The following is a 14,586-nucleotide window of genomic DNA, read 5'->3' as shown; positions in this document are numbered from 1 at the left end:
AGGGCGAGAGCAAACCTTCACATGCCTTTTCCTCCTATTGTCTGACTGGCAATTATTTGATGATGTGTTTTTAACTTGCTCTCACATGCCCTGTACCCTGGAAGCTCCTGCAGGAACTGGGATTTGGTCGTGATCATTTGCCTGAGAGGAGTTGCGACTGTGTCTTTTTTTCTTTCCCTTTGCAAAACCTTGGCCAGCCTTTTTTTGGTTCTTTTTGCCAAAATAAGGGCTTTTTCAGTCCATATTTAGGTGCTGCTTGCTATGCTTTTTCTGCCCTCTGAGAAGTGGGATGTGTGTGCAGCTTGTGTGCAGCCTGGCTTCTTTGCACCCACCTATGCGGGGCCAGACCTCAGCTCTGCTGAACTGCAGGATAGAGATATATATATATAGTGTCAATTCAATTTTTTTGGTTTTTTAGATATATAAATAAGTTTTTTAACAGATATTTAGATGCACCTGCCCTGTCCCTCACTTCTATGGATTTAAGATCATCTGGTACATGTACATACCAGCTCTGCACGTGCAGACACCCTGGAAGGCAGAAAGAGGTGGAGGATGGAAAAAGCTCCATTTTGCTGGTTTTATTTACAAAATATTTGCCATGTTGCTCCCTCAGCTGCTTGGCAAAGGTGTCCAGGGTGGCACGAGGCAGTCACAGTCCTTGCAATGGATGGGACACTCAGCCTGGCTCCTATGTAGGAGGGGGACAAACAGGAGTGAAATGTGGATTTGAAGATCATGAATTTTATATTAATGTATATTTCTGTCTTTGGAATTCAGAGTTTTCTCTGTTTCCATGCAGTAGCAGTGGGAGGTAGCACCGGGGGCATCGTGTGCCATCGCCACTGCCCCGAGCACTTCGCACATCCCTCGCTCCTCATGCCCACGCGCTGTGGTGGCATTTAGTGATTTCTGGATCCTTCAAGCGGATAAACACCAACCTGGGGGTTTACATAACAAAGTGGGAGTGGGGCTCGTGTCTGTCAGACAGCCCCGGCCCCCAGGCACCCATCTGCTGGTGTGGGGAGAGGGGGAGAAGCTGTCTGGTGGCTGCTGCTCCTACACGGGAGATCTGGGACCCAAAGGAGCTGGGATGGCACCAGGCAGAGAGGAAACCACACACCCCAGAAGGAGCCAGTCTTGTCTCAGAGAATAAAACCTATTTAAAAACAGTTGTGGCTTGCACAAGTCTAAATAGATGCAGGTCAGGGAAATCTTGCTGGAAAAGGGTCAGGGAAGGGGGGTAGAGCAGGTGCCAGAGGATCTGGTGCCGCTCCTGCAGCGAGCGTGGTGTCAGCTCAGCAAGGGTGACAGCCTGGCCAGGGTTTATTGCCAGCATGGGATGTGGGCTTTAATATTGAGGTAATGACCTGGGGGAATCTGACTGGGCTGCTGTGCTTGCTTGGATGCCAGTAAAAGTGTCTGGGAGTGGGGCTGGGTGGGAATGAACCCTGGCATGCAGGGTGTGCCCATCTGTGCCAAGTCCACGCTGAAGCCAGTGTCAGCTCTGTGTGGTGTTAGTACCTTTGTGCTCTTTGGTTTTCTGTGGTTTGTTTGCCCTTAAATCTTCTCTTTTGCTTCCTGGGGCTGCAGAGTGGACCACATTGAGCTCTATCAAATAAAATGGTGCTACACCTCCAGTAGGATTTGACAGCAAAGTAGCAGGTTTGCATTAGTTACCTGAGTGTAATAACATTGTCCCTTCCTTCTCTATCTTGTTTTCTATGGCAGAGGAGGAATAGATAAAATAAATTATCTTCTGCCCTAAGGAACTCACTATGTAGGGGTAAAGGCTGTGATAAAAGGGCAGATGTAATATAAAAGGTGAATGGTGGTGGGGTGCATATTTTTCAGACGAGAAAGAGCATCCCTCCACTGACCACCCATGGATAACCTCTGGGAGAGGAGTTGCAGGGCTGAGGATGAGAATCCTCATCACTGTTGGCAGGTTTGTGTGACAGAAGGAGAATTTTCTCCCTGAGTGGGGGAGTCCTGTGCACACTATACTGACAGCAGCAAGTATTCAGAATATTCATGGTGTTGAGATCTATTTTCCTGGCTTACACCTGCTAGTGAAGAAAGAATTAAACTGCATTTCCTGGATTGCATTTTCCAGGTCAGGCTGTGAGTGGGCCTGATTCCTATCTTACATTTTTCTTTCTGCTGGTGCAGTGAGCCCTTGTGTGCAGCTTTCACATGAGGGCTCTTTTCTGGGAGAAATAAGATAAGCCTGCTGATAAACAGTGGCAGCAAGATCCCAGTGAGCTGGAGGCACTTTACATCTTCTTCCCCAAGGCTGGGCAAGGTGGTCCTGGCACAGAGGGTCCTCTTTTCTCTGGAACAAGTGTTCCAGAGTGCAGAGACAAAAGGCAGTGCCAGGCAGACAATGTCCCACAGAGCAGTGCTCTGACAGCCTCTGTCCCAGCCTGTGCAAGTGGCTCATTCACAGCCAATTGCAGTTTCTGCTTGTCTGCCTGTGCAAGAACTTGCTTCTCTTTTTCCTCCAGGATCTGCTGATGCTCTGTCCTGCGGCACTTCCTTGCCATTGGCACTGACTCATCACTGAACTGCTTCCTAGAAACTTCTCCCATTTTACAAGCTGGGCTTCTGGCAGGATTTTTTTAATCAGAAATACTCATTTCTTGTTCTTCCTGCTTGTCTCTGTCCCACCCAGAAAACACCTGCTGGTGAGCATAGTGCTCACTGTGTTGCATTGGGTCGGACAAACCTTGCAGCACAGGCTTCTCTCACCATCAGCTGGGCTGAGTCCTGCATGAAGCCTCCAGGAAGCCCTCGGCCAGGGGGGGAAATAAACCAGCAAGAGTGACTAATTGCACCTTTCCAACATTTTCAGTAGCCTGAGGGGTTGTGGCCATGGCAGGACCTCATAACTGCACTCCACTACCTGGCTAAAGCCAACCCTGCTCTTTAAATAAAGAGTAAGTGTTCTTACTCCCAACCAGACTTGAATGTGACACACAAGAGGTGAAACCATTGGATCGTTTGTACTTGTATTTTCTCTTTCAATTCAAGCAAGATGCAATTGACTTCAGATGAAGAGCACAGATCTGCCTTACTTGTGGTTTTCTTGGGTGCACTGGGGAAGCACCATGGCTGCTGGTGTCTTCTAGGGAGCTCAGCTGTCCTCTCTGTCACAGCTGAAGGGCTGCTGAAACCATTTGAAGAGCAGGCAGTGCATCATAGTCTTTTCAGAAAGAAGTACTTTGTTTTCTCATTTCTCTTTTGCTATTTATGTAGTCCCCGTGAGATGTTCTGAAGTATATTTTTCCATGACTGAGGTTTCCTGCAAATTGATTTTTTTTTTTTTTCTGTGTCTGTGTCCCACCCAGCGTTGAGTCTTACCAAGAAAGAATAGTAGATGACTCATGGTGGCTTTGAAATCTCTGTGTTTAGACCTGATCCTGCAGAGTTTTGGCAGCAGTTATGGCAAGTGGGCCATTTTGTTCACCAGGAGAAAGAACTGGCAAGATGGGAACTGCTGTCTGAGCCTGTTTAGCCTTTTTTACTTCTCTCCCAAAAGTGCTGTGTTTCTTCCTGCCAAACAGCATTTTTTGTACATGTAGAAAACTCTCTGCAAACACTTTTCTGGGCAGCGCTGCTCCAGAAGGTCATGGCAGTTGAAGGAAAAATAGTCTTTAATTTTTGCCTCACTGTGTGCTGAGGTCTGGAGGATTAAGCCTGTAAGTCATAATACTAACGCTCTGATTTCCTCTAGGAATTTGTGGGGAAAATACTGTTAAGAGGTGTTGACAAAAGGAGAATGAGCTGCAGACACCTGTATTGCCTGTAAGGTGCTGGAGGTCTGGAGATGTGGCTGGAGGAGAGGAGACAGCTGAGGCTTGATTTGAGCTCTGAGATGAGCATCATCTTACCCTGCCTGCCATCAGCAGGCTCCTGTGCAGGCTTGATCCAGGCATTGTTTTTCCCCTCTTGGAAAGTGATTAAAAAAAAATTTGTCCACGGCATCTATTTTGTTCTAAGCAAGCTGTCAGTATTGTCAATGTGTAAATGAGCTATTTTGCATAAATTTGCAGGTGTTTAGTTGTATTTAAGAAAGGAACATAAGGGAGCTATTCTGTTTCTGCAAGTTACTGCTTCACAACAGACAGTTTCTTATTGAATTTGCCTAGATTTATCTCAGCCTAAAACCTCAGCCATCATTCCAGAATTATTTGAGAAATCAGAACCCAATTACTGTAATTACTTACTCATCCTTAATTCTGATAATGAATCAGACATTCAATGTATTGAAAAATTAACTTTTCACTAACTTGAGTACCCTGTGTCTTAGGTGATATTGTGTTATCATATAGGGTGTCCATAGGAGAGGCTGGTTTGCAAAATCACCTGGAGCCCTCTGTGAAGTCTTGGGGACAGCATCAGCTCTGCCCTCTGAGCTTGGCTTAATGGCTTCTCTTACAAATACCTCTGGGACTTCCCCAAACAAACTGTTCTGTTCTTGTAAATGAGACATTCCCAAATATTTTTTTTTTTTTTTTGCCACAGACAAGGAAAATGCAGTTCCTGCGAGACCTTAGTGTTATCAGAAATCCACAGATGAAAGTGGGAACTGGTTGGACATTTCTGGGTATGAAAGGGAGGCTGGGGGCTGATGTCTGCCCATGTCAGTGCTGGCTATGCTGAGGAAAAGCAGCTGTTCTTGGAAAGGTGGATCATGGAGCAGACATGCACCCTTTTCTTGTCACCTCTGGCACCTAGTGTTGCTGGTTTTTTGGGAATGATGCTGATTGTACAACAGGCTTGCAGTGCTAGGCATTCCAGCTCGATGGTGGGAGCTGCTGCCACTGAGTGCTGCAGCTTTAGGAGTAGACTGGAAAATAACTGAAGTCAAATGAGGACAGAGACATCAAATTCTTATGGAGCTTATCAGCCAGAACACATCAAACAAGTTTAAAAGCAGTGCTAAATAAAACATTAAAAATCACTATGGAGCTTCAGTTTGGAAAGGTGCTGAATCCGGCCTTGCAGGCAGGAGCACAGGAGCATTTGGGGTGATGAGAGTGGCTGCACCACATAATGGGGTTTTGTACTTGTGGCTCCAGCCTGTCCCTGCCCTGGGAAGGGACAGCAGGTGACAGTGCTCTCAGGTTGGTGCAGGGTCCTGTTTGAGATGGGGAAGCAGCTGGCTGAGGAGCAGAGCGAGGAGCTGGGACAGCCCCTTGCTGGGACAGCCTGGTGCCACAGTTCCTCTCACACCCATTAACCAGAGGTCATCCTGTGCCTTGGGTTACCAAAGTACACCCCTGGTACAGCGGGTGCAGAGTCTGCAATAGCTTGGCACAGGTTAATGTTCAGTGTGAGCAGTCACAGGGTTGGTTCACTCTGCCAGGAGCGATCAGTGTGGGACAGCACCGAGCAAACATCTGCATGTGGGTCCCAGCCCTGCACCCTGTGCTTGGAGCTGCCTCTAAGAGGGACAAAAGCATCAGTAAAACTGTGGTGGTGCTCACCCTGCAGTGGTTGTCCTCTGTGGTAGTGTTGTGGGGAGGCCACCCTGGAGATGAGCCTGGCAGGAGAGGGAGTTGGACTTGGCTGCTCACATGGAAACACTTGAGTTCTGCACTGTAGTGGGGATTACACTAACAGCAGTACTGTTCAGTGGAAGGGTCGCTTTCCTCCTCCATTATGGCCCTCTGCCCCTGCCAACTGTTTGGTTATTTTTAATGGAAATTATTTGAGATATTCCATTAGGGCAAACAAACTCCCAGAAGTCAAGACAATAGAAACAGCATTTTATTGAAGTGTTAAACTTTTTGTTAAACTATTAGTAAAAATATATGGTCCCATCTGCTGCTCCATGTTGCTGTGGTACCCACAGGAATTTCTCATTTCTTTGAGCAGGTCACATAAAGGGTCAACAAAATCACCTCCCTGTGCTTTCACATAGAAAAGAGCAGAAGGAGAAAGAAAAGTCATGTTCCCACTTAATGGGAACAGTTCAATCAGCAGCAGGGTGGCAGCAGGAACGGGGACATTGACTTCCTGACCCATTCCAGTGCTCTTTGCTGTGATCTGGAGCTGCTGCCAGGAGCCAGTGCCCGTGCAGGACACAGTGCTGGGCTGAGATCCTCTTGCAGTTGCCGAATCCCTCCCCTGCAGGCTGCAGTGCTTTCCCTGGAAATACCTTGGCTGGTAGGAGATATGTGAAGGTCTGTGTTTGCATTTATCAGCTGCCACCTAACCCCAGTGTGGGAGGGAGGGATGGAGGTGCTGGGCTGCCTGCCAGCATGCCCGCTTGTCTCCCAGCCGCCGGAATTCCCTGCGGAAATGTGGCTTGGCAGGTGGCGACTGCTGGAGCAGACCTGGCACTGGGAGATACCAGAATAGTGCTGAGTGATGTACAGGACATCAGCCCTGTAGATACCTATACATTTAGGTCACTAAAATATGTGCTGTATTTGTGTGATGTGTTCAGCTGTAGATAAGAGCTGCAGCCATGTGTATCATCCTGTGAGCACTGTGGGGTCCCTGTTATCCCTGATCCTCATGGAGATGCTCACTCTTAGAGTCCTGTGCATTGCACTATCACTTTGGCCAGCTCTTTGCTTTTAGGATTGTATATAAAGCTTTTGTGAGCTCTGTCTTGTGCCAAGCCCTGTGTGTCTGTCAGCACCCAGAAGTGCTGCATGCTTTGGCCTTCCTGCTGTTTGCTCTTTGCTGCAGGCAGTTTTCCAATCCCCTCTTTTCCATCAGGCCAGGACTTTATTGACCGCTCTTGTTGCATTTTGATTGTGTTGTTTGGGGATGCTGAGATGGAGCTGCTCCCCAAGGTGCTGTCACCTGGTTCCCTTTGCCTGTCAGCAGCTATAGTGCTGGTGGGTCTGTGGGAGTGAGCAACCAGGTTCCAGAGGCTCTGGCATCCCCTGTCCTGGTTTTCAGGGGTGTTATGTGCAGTGCTCCTGGGTTTAGGGCTGCAGGGTGTGAACCATGTGCCACATCAGGGAGTGGAGGGCTGCTGGTGATCCCTGAGGGATGCACAGCCCGAGGTACAGGTGCTGTGCTTAAACACCCTTGTCCATGCCTGAGGAATCCAAAACAAGGTGATGAATTAGGATGTGCAGAGCCGGCCTTAATTACCAATAAATACCTAATGAAGGGCTTCCCAGGGAGGCTGCACTTCCTGTGGCAGCCCAGGGAGCAGGGATGGTGCTGCTGGGCAGGAGACTGGGAGCCAGAGCAAGCAGTACATCAGCATGAGATCAGCAGCCACTGCCCATCCGAGGATGTTTGTTTTCCCTTCACTGTTCTGTAAAGCAAATGAAACAAGTCCTTGGGAGGTGCCTGATGCTTAGGCTGGGCCTGGGTGTGGGGACAAACCATGGGAGGGCTTTCTGGCTGAAGCAGTGGGTTAGTCACCAGTGCCTTACCTCATCCTTTCCCTTGTCCTGCCTGGCTTTTCTGTGTCCTTTACTCTGGCAGAAGTGCTGTGGGATGGATGCTGCAGAGCCCTGAGCAGGGGCAGAAGGGGCTCTGCCCAGTGTGGATAGTGCAGCAGGGACTTCCAAAGATGAACCTGTTATTTCCAGACTGTCCAGCCTTGAAGCATCTCCTGCCCTGTTGCAAACAGGCTGTGTGGATGGATTCCTGTGACTTTGCTGTTCCTAAGGGCAGGCTGGTGGCTTGGCAATAAGCCTCACATGGCAAGGACTGTGGAAATCAATAATGCACAGCCAGGGAACTGTGCAGGAATCACTAATTGGTTTCTGCTTTTAGAGGTATTGCTATTAAATGGGAGCACTTTGTGGGAATAATTGTTTTGGAAACAGTATTTTAAAATAATTTTGGTTTTATGAGGACTGGGCTAAAGATAAGCAAATGAAGTCAGGATGATGTTTCAACATGTCTATTGTTGGTCTGGTTTTTTATTTCAGTTCTCCAGCTACAGATCTTTCCAGGGCAGGAGCAATGCTTTGGTTCTTATTCAAGGACTGCTTTGTGTATTTTTAAAAACAAACCCTAATCCTTTTGCATTGCACCTGCAGTATGAGCATCCAGAAGGGCAGATTTTCAGGAGGTGTCTGCATTTGCTGTTACTGGCCCCTCTGGCTCAGTGTTTCCTGTACTGAATTGAAGAACAGGGTTAAGACACTGCTGAGCATTTTTCAACCCTTTTGTCTTTTAGTTTCATAGTTAGGAAATGTAACATGCTACAAGTAACATACAAGAGCCCTGAGTTTTTTATTAAATATGAGGAAAAGATAAAATCAGTGTGTGTCTATTTTGCTTTGTATATGTATGGGGATTTTTCCTGGGCTGGAAAATCAGGATGCTCTTTGGAGGTTCTGGCAGGGAACCTGAGCACAGGGAACATTTTCTAACTCTGATGGAGGGCTGACCCCTGCTCAGGGCTGTGGAAAGTGTGCCAGGGCATAAATCTGGGCTGCTGACAAGCCCAGCCTCTTCTGGGGGAGGCAAATAACTCCTCAGAAATTACTCTTATCATATGAGGTTATTTCTCCACAACAGAGTGGTCCAAAGCTAATTTTAGATTTTAAATGGGATGAATTGGGAAATATTTACATGCAAAAGATTCATCACCACTAGACAGAGCAAAAAGCTGTTGAGGGCATTGTGCATAGGAATTCTGGGCATTTCATTTGGGCTCTTGGTGCCCCTATTGCACCCAGGCTCCTGGCAGCAGCAGGAAGAGACAGAGAGGATTCATGGCTCAGATTCTTTGGGCTTTGTTTTGGTTGTTTGTTTGTTTGTTTTCTGTTTAATAACCCCATCTCCCTGCCCTGTTTTGGCCTGAGGCTGTCAGCTCTGCTCCAGGCAGCCTGGGAGGGTTTTGTGTGTCCCACCATGGTGCTGCTGCCTGCAGGAGAAAACAGAATATGGGAACAGAGGTCACTTGTCACAGGCTTTGCCAAAAGGTCACTGTACTGGGGGAGATGTCATGAGAACAGGAATGAGATAATTTTCAGGAATTATAGTGTTTCTCACCATAGGGATAAGAGTTGATACAGAGCATCAAACCCTGGGAAATGTCTGTTTTTCCTGGATGTATTTTCTCTTCTCTGCTTCCTTTTTATTCCATATGATTTTTTCCTGAGTTTTATAGCTTTGTGTGGTGCTTTTCAGCATTGGAACCTTATTAGGGAGCTGTGATTGAGCTTGTTTCAGATATGCCATGATACAGAATAAACTTAGGCTGACCAAGTTTTAGATAGTCTGTGCTATTACCAGCTGCATACATTTTCACATCAGGACGTCAGTGTCTTCAAAACACAGAACTGTTCATGAATATTTACCAAAAAATGTCTTTTCTGCCTTCCAGTTTCTCTGCCTTTAAAGCTGTGCCTTTGTTGTCCTGTGCAACAAGTAGGAAAAAAAATTCTTTAGTGAAGGCTGAGATAGTCATATGATCCCTGAAGTAATAACTTGGGGTTAAAGCATAACCAAAATGGCAAAGAACAAGTAGATATTGGGCTTGTAAAGTTGCAGGATGGAGCTACAGGTTTGCAATATATTCATAAAAGTTCCAAGAATTAATATAATTAATTTCTGTTTTTTTAAGTCATTGTCCCTGCAGTTGAAATATTGGCTGATTCTTGATGCAGTCACTGTTTCCAGTATATATACTTTACAAGTTCATGAGGTTTGAGGCCCTTGTGCTATGGGGACAGCCTGGGACAGAAGGCAGAGAGCTTACCTGGTACTTTAGGAGGAAGTAATTAATATGAGAATAAGGTTGGACAAAGGCAGTGTCAGCAATCTTTATGGGATTTGTTCTATGTGTTTTTATCTCTTTCAATTTTTAATCATCTCATTTTTTCTTTCCAATGTTTTCCTTTTTGCTGCTTTTGCCCAGGCAGACTTTGATCCAGATAAAGCTGGAGCAGCACCTTCCCTCTGTTCAAACACCAGCTCCTGGCAGCAGGTTTGGGGTGTGGGTGCTGGGGTGCAGCTGTTCCCCTGCCTCCTCCAAGCCCTGGGGCTCTCAAAGCCCTCCTCAGGCAGTGCCATGCCATTGCCATTAGATAGGGTATTCTCCCTAGTATCTGCTTTAAACCAGCAGTTAAACTGAAAGAGAGTAGATTCAGATTAGGTATTAGGAACAAATTCTTGCCTTTAAGAGTGGTGAGGCATTGGTTGTCCAGAGAAGTTGTGGATGCCCCATGCCTGGAAATGTTCAAGGCTAGGTTGGATGGGGCTTGGAGCAAGCTGGGATAATGGAAGATATCCCTGCCCATGGGTTAGAACTGGATGATCTTTAGGATCGTTTCCAACCTAAACCATTCTGTGATTCTAATTCAGAGCATTTCTCCTTGTCCACCCTGCACAGCAGCTTTCTTCAGAGTTGCAGCCTCCTGTCACGTTTCTCTGCCTTCTCTCAGTAATGACACTGTTCTCACAGGTCAAATGCTTTAGGTCTGAGTCTTCCTGTGTTCTGCACCATCTCTTCCTTCCTGGCTCACAAGCAATAGTCCTGTTTGTGCATCTTGGCACAGGTTTTGCCTTTGTTCGGATTGCCGGTTCTTGACTCAGTCAAACCCTGGCTTTTCTCTTTTGGTAGTTTGGGTTTATTTTCCTTTTAAAAACCTGCTGCTTATTTTCTATCTTGAATGGCAACAGCTGAATATTGAAATGCAGCACTTACTTCTCAGATATTTCAATCTATTATTTGCAGTCTCCTGCGCTTTACTGGTATCGCTTGAGTTCAGTATCAGAGATTTTTAGTTCCTTTCTCTAGTTTGTCAGCAGTGTGAGGAGCAGTGAGTGGCATTGAACAGACAGGCCCTTCTTGGTAGCCTGCCTGGTTTGTGGTAAAATCCTGGATATCCGTGCATGGTGCCTGTTTGCACCCAGCCTGTTGCAGATTAACCCAGGAATTCCTCAGCTTGCCCGTGGGAATGCAGAGCGTCCACGTGGAAACTCTGCTCGAGAGGTTAAATAGCCCTTGCAGAGCAGAGCCATGCAAAGCAATTTGGCAAAGCTTTCAGAGGGGTGTGGTGTGTCCTGTGTCCAGCTGACCCCAGTGCCATCCTCCCTGCCCAGGGCTGGGTTTGCCTGCTGTTCTCTTCCTCTGCAGCAGCCAGCTGTGGCAGGGAGCATGGCCACTGCCCAGGGCCACGGGCAAGTCACATTTTCCCTCTCAACCCCAAAATTTGGCTCTAATGTCAATGAGGGGAATCTTGCTGCTAGGTCTGACTCAGGTCCCATTTGAGTGTGGACCCTGCTTTATACCAGAATTTGTCTGTGCCAGCTGTGAAAACAGCTTTAGCTTTAAAAAAAAAAAAAAATTTAAAAAAATCCTGAGTTGTGGAGCCCTGCTGTGGTCCCTTGCAAATAATAATTGCATACACTGGTTAATTGTTTATCCATTAACCAACTGTGTCAATTAATCTGACAAAGAACCCAGCTGTACCTGGCACAGTGGGGAGGAAAGGAGGAGGAGGAGGGAGGATGAGCATCCTCTTTCCCTGTTAGCTCCTCTCTGTTGCTCTTTCTCCAGCCCTGCTGATGTGGTATTTGTCTGCTGGTTTCCTTCAAGTGTAATTGCTGGCATGGCATGTCCAGAGTGTGTTTGGGCTTGTGTTCTTTTTGACCATGGAAAACTTCTTTTGGAAAGGGCATTAAGTTTCCATGAAGCAAAAGCGTCTTCTGATGGAGGGAAAAAACCCAACTAATTCTGTTTTGTTTCTAGATGTGAATGCAGACAGAAATTCAAAGCAAGATGCTGCTTTATTTGAATTTGGAAATACACAAAAAATTATTTGCATGAAGTGCTGAGTGGGAAATAGGATTTTAATGTGTGAATGAGGCTCTGGTCTCCTTCCTGCCATTCCCAGGATTATTTGGGAAAGCCTGGTAGCGTGGCCTCCCTTGGGAATGCTGTTTATGGATGCCTGCTTTCCAGGGAGAAAATCAAACATCCAAAGCCAGTCTATATCAGGTGGGATGACTTCATGCCAAACCAATGAAAATGTGCATTATGGAAGTCCCCTGCAGTATGCTGTTAGAATAGGAAAAGTGTAAGGCTTCCAAGAGGGAGATCTGGCTTTCCATGAAGTGGTGACAAGGGAGGTGTGGGGCAGTGCCAGTGCCAAATTCCTGCTGCAGAGAGGCTGCACAGGCTGGGTAGAGTAACATCAGTGAGGTGAGAATTGTTTGATAATTGAAACAAAATAAAATATAGTAATGATTGTAATGGAAGCGGGATAACACTGATGGAAACAAATGATGCATAATACAGTAATTGCTCGCCACCCCCTGATGAGTGCCCAGCAGCAATTGGCACCCCCCAGCCAATTTCCCCAGCTGACATCCTGGAAATTCCTGTGGAATGGAATATCCCTTTGGCCAGTTTGGGTCAGCTGTACTGGCCATGCTCCCCCACAGCTTTTTGTGCACCTCCTCATTGTGAGAGCATTGGAAACTGGGAAGTTCTTGAATTAGGGGAAGAAGAACTTAGCAACAACTCAAACATTAATGTGTTATCAACATTGTTCTGGTCCTAAATCTAAAACAGAACACTGTGCCAGCTAACAATAAAATTAACTCTGTCCCAGCTGAAACCAGGACATTGCATCAAGGTTCAGTGTATCACTGGGAAAGGAGGTGTGTGTGTTTGTTTGAATTATTGTTGCAGATCTCTTGGAGTGATTTGGGGGCCCAGTGATCCCCTGGTCTGGTCCTAAAGCCTTCTGTGCTCTGGTGGCTTTCCCTGCCACTGGTGGAAGGCGACAGAGCCACCCAGGCCCTTGAAGCCCTCAATCCCAAGATGAAGCTGTTAGTTCTACATTTATTTTGGTATAATAGAAGAGATTGACCTAGTTTTTCTTAATTCAAGTCTGTGTGCAAATGGATTTTTTTTTTCTTGAAGGCAGCTGCTTCTAGCATGTATGTAGTAATGAAATAATGGACTTATTTCAAGAGGAAACAATAATAAAGAATGTTCTTTCAAAAGCAGCTAAATGCATGATTTATTAAAATGTTAAATTATTTCCAAGTTACAGCATAGCAGCTCTTGTTGTGGAGCTCACTCAAGAATAATTGCACAGTGTTCTTTGCAGAACTTAACAACAGAAATGTCACACTTTTTTGGAAAAATCATTCTTTAACATAGTGTAAGAGCTCCCACAAGTATAAATGGGCATCCTTGTATTGGCTTCTATAAAATGTTGCCAGTTTGTCCCATCCATATTTTTTCAGCATAGCTGTCGAGCTGTGACATTTATTGCAGAGCAGGACGAAGATTGAAGGGACTTTTTATCATCATCAGGGAGATGCCCAGGAGCTGTGTGCAAGGACCAGCATGCAGCTGCACAGCCCCATAGTGAGATGCAGAGAAGGAAGAGGAGGAGGAGGAAGAGGGTTAGCAAATACTCATGAGCAGGGAAGGCCTGTGCTAGTGTCAGTGGTCATGCCTCATATATCGATTTACTTTTGTTTCCTTATTTTTTTTTTTTTTCTTCTTCCTTCCCCATTTTTCTTGTGACTCAGGCTCCTGGAATGGATGGGTGGGAATAAAGGTGGGAAGTGCTGTAGTCACTTTTTCCCTGGCTATGTCCCCATCACAAAGGGGCAGTGGGCTGGTCCCCTGCAGCCACCAAGAGTATTGGAAGGGTGAGCACAGAAGAGGTAGGATCCACCTTGTTGATCCCAGGCTTTCTGTGGAGATCAGGATGCTCCTGACCCCAGAGAAGAACCCTTAGAGCTGGAACTTTTCAGCCTGCTGGGAGGATGGAGCTGTGGGAGAGCATGAGGTATGCAGACACCACAGGCAATTGTGTAAGCAATTGTGTAAGCATAGCAATAGAGGAAGTCTTAATAACGCCAGGAGAGTCTGTCACTACTTCACCCAAAGGAAGAACATGTAGCAAAAATCCCTTCTGATTTTCTGAGTGAGCTTTTCCTCCATGCAGCTTAATCTGGGAAATGCAGTGCCGGGTGAATTAAATCTGGAATTTGGCCAGGCAGTGATACAGTTTGTAGCTTTAGGACTGAATATTTGGCATTGGGTGTGTAGGATGGGGATAGCTGGGATGAATGTAGGTAAGGGATGTAAGGATGTCCATGCATTGCTGGTGGTTTCCTTCAGCAGAGAAGGTGGTGCCAGCTCTGCCCTGTCTCTCCCCAGCGCCCCGCGGCTCCTGAGCGCCGGCCCCTGAGATGTCTCTGAAAGCAGAAAGCCATGCAGCCACATCCACGCTGAAGAAACTCGCTGCAGACATGAGCAACATCATCGAGAGCCTGGACACCAGGGAGCTCCACGTGGAGGGGGAGGAGGTGGATGCAGAGGTGCTCACTGACCCCAAAGGCACTGGTGAGTTGGCACCCGTGTGTTCTCATCCCGTGTCCTGCCTGGCTTTAACACTTGTTGGCAGGTAGGCTACAGCCTCAGGGGTTTTGCCAAGCCCAGCATTGGCCCTGATTTAGAGCCAGGAGGCTTTTAATACTTGAGCTTCTCAAGTTAAGTTCCTTCTGTGTAACCTGGTCTTTGGGCTTTCTTTAATAAAAATTTCTCTCTTTTGCTGGAATTAATGCTGCTGCACAAATGCTCCCATGTTACAGCATTGCTGTCTGCTGCCTTTCACACCC

At 46.7% G+C, this 14,586-nt stretch overlaps 1 protein-coding gene across 3 annotated transcripts in view; it reads left to right on the top strand.

Moving 5' to 3' along the window:
* PLD1 (phospholipase D1) overlaps window positions 1–14,586 on the top strand; it is a 72,927-nt gene that overhangs the window by 15,249 nt on the left and 43,092 nt on the right. For all 3 annotated transcript variants that reach the window (XM_056498498.1, XM_056498497.1, XM_056498499.1), the window contains one exon: window positions 14,126–14,311. In XM_056498498.1, coding sequence (XP_056354473.1) covers window positions 14,158–14,311 — 154 coding nt within the window. In that variant the 5' untranslated portion in view covers window positions 14,126–14,157. The remainder of the gene's footprint in view (window positions 1–14,125; window positions 14,312–14,586) is intronic.

The sequence above is a fragment of the Oenanthe melanoleuca genome, chromosome 9, assembly GCF_029582105.1.
Source record: "Oenanthe melanoleuca isolate GR-GAL-2019-014 chromosome 9, OMel1.0, whole genome shotgun sequence".
NCBI lineage: Eukaryota > Metazoa > Chordata > Aves > Passeriformes > Muscicapidae > Oenanthe > Oenanthe melanoleuca.
Note: the sequence above shows the minus strand (reverse complement) of the source record. Positions and strands in the feature narration are given on the sequence as shown.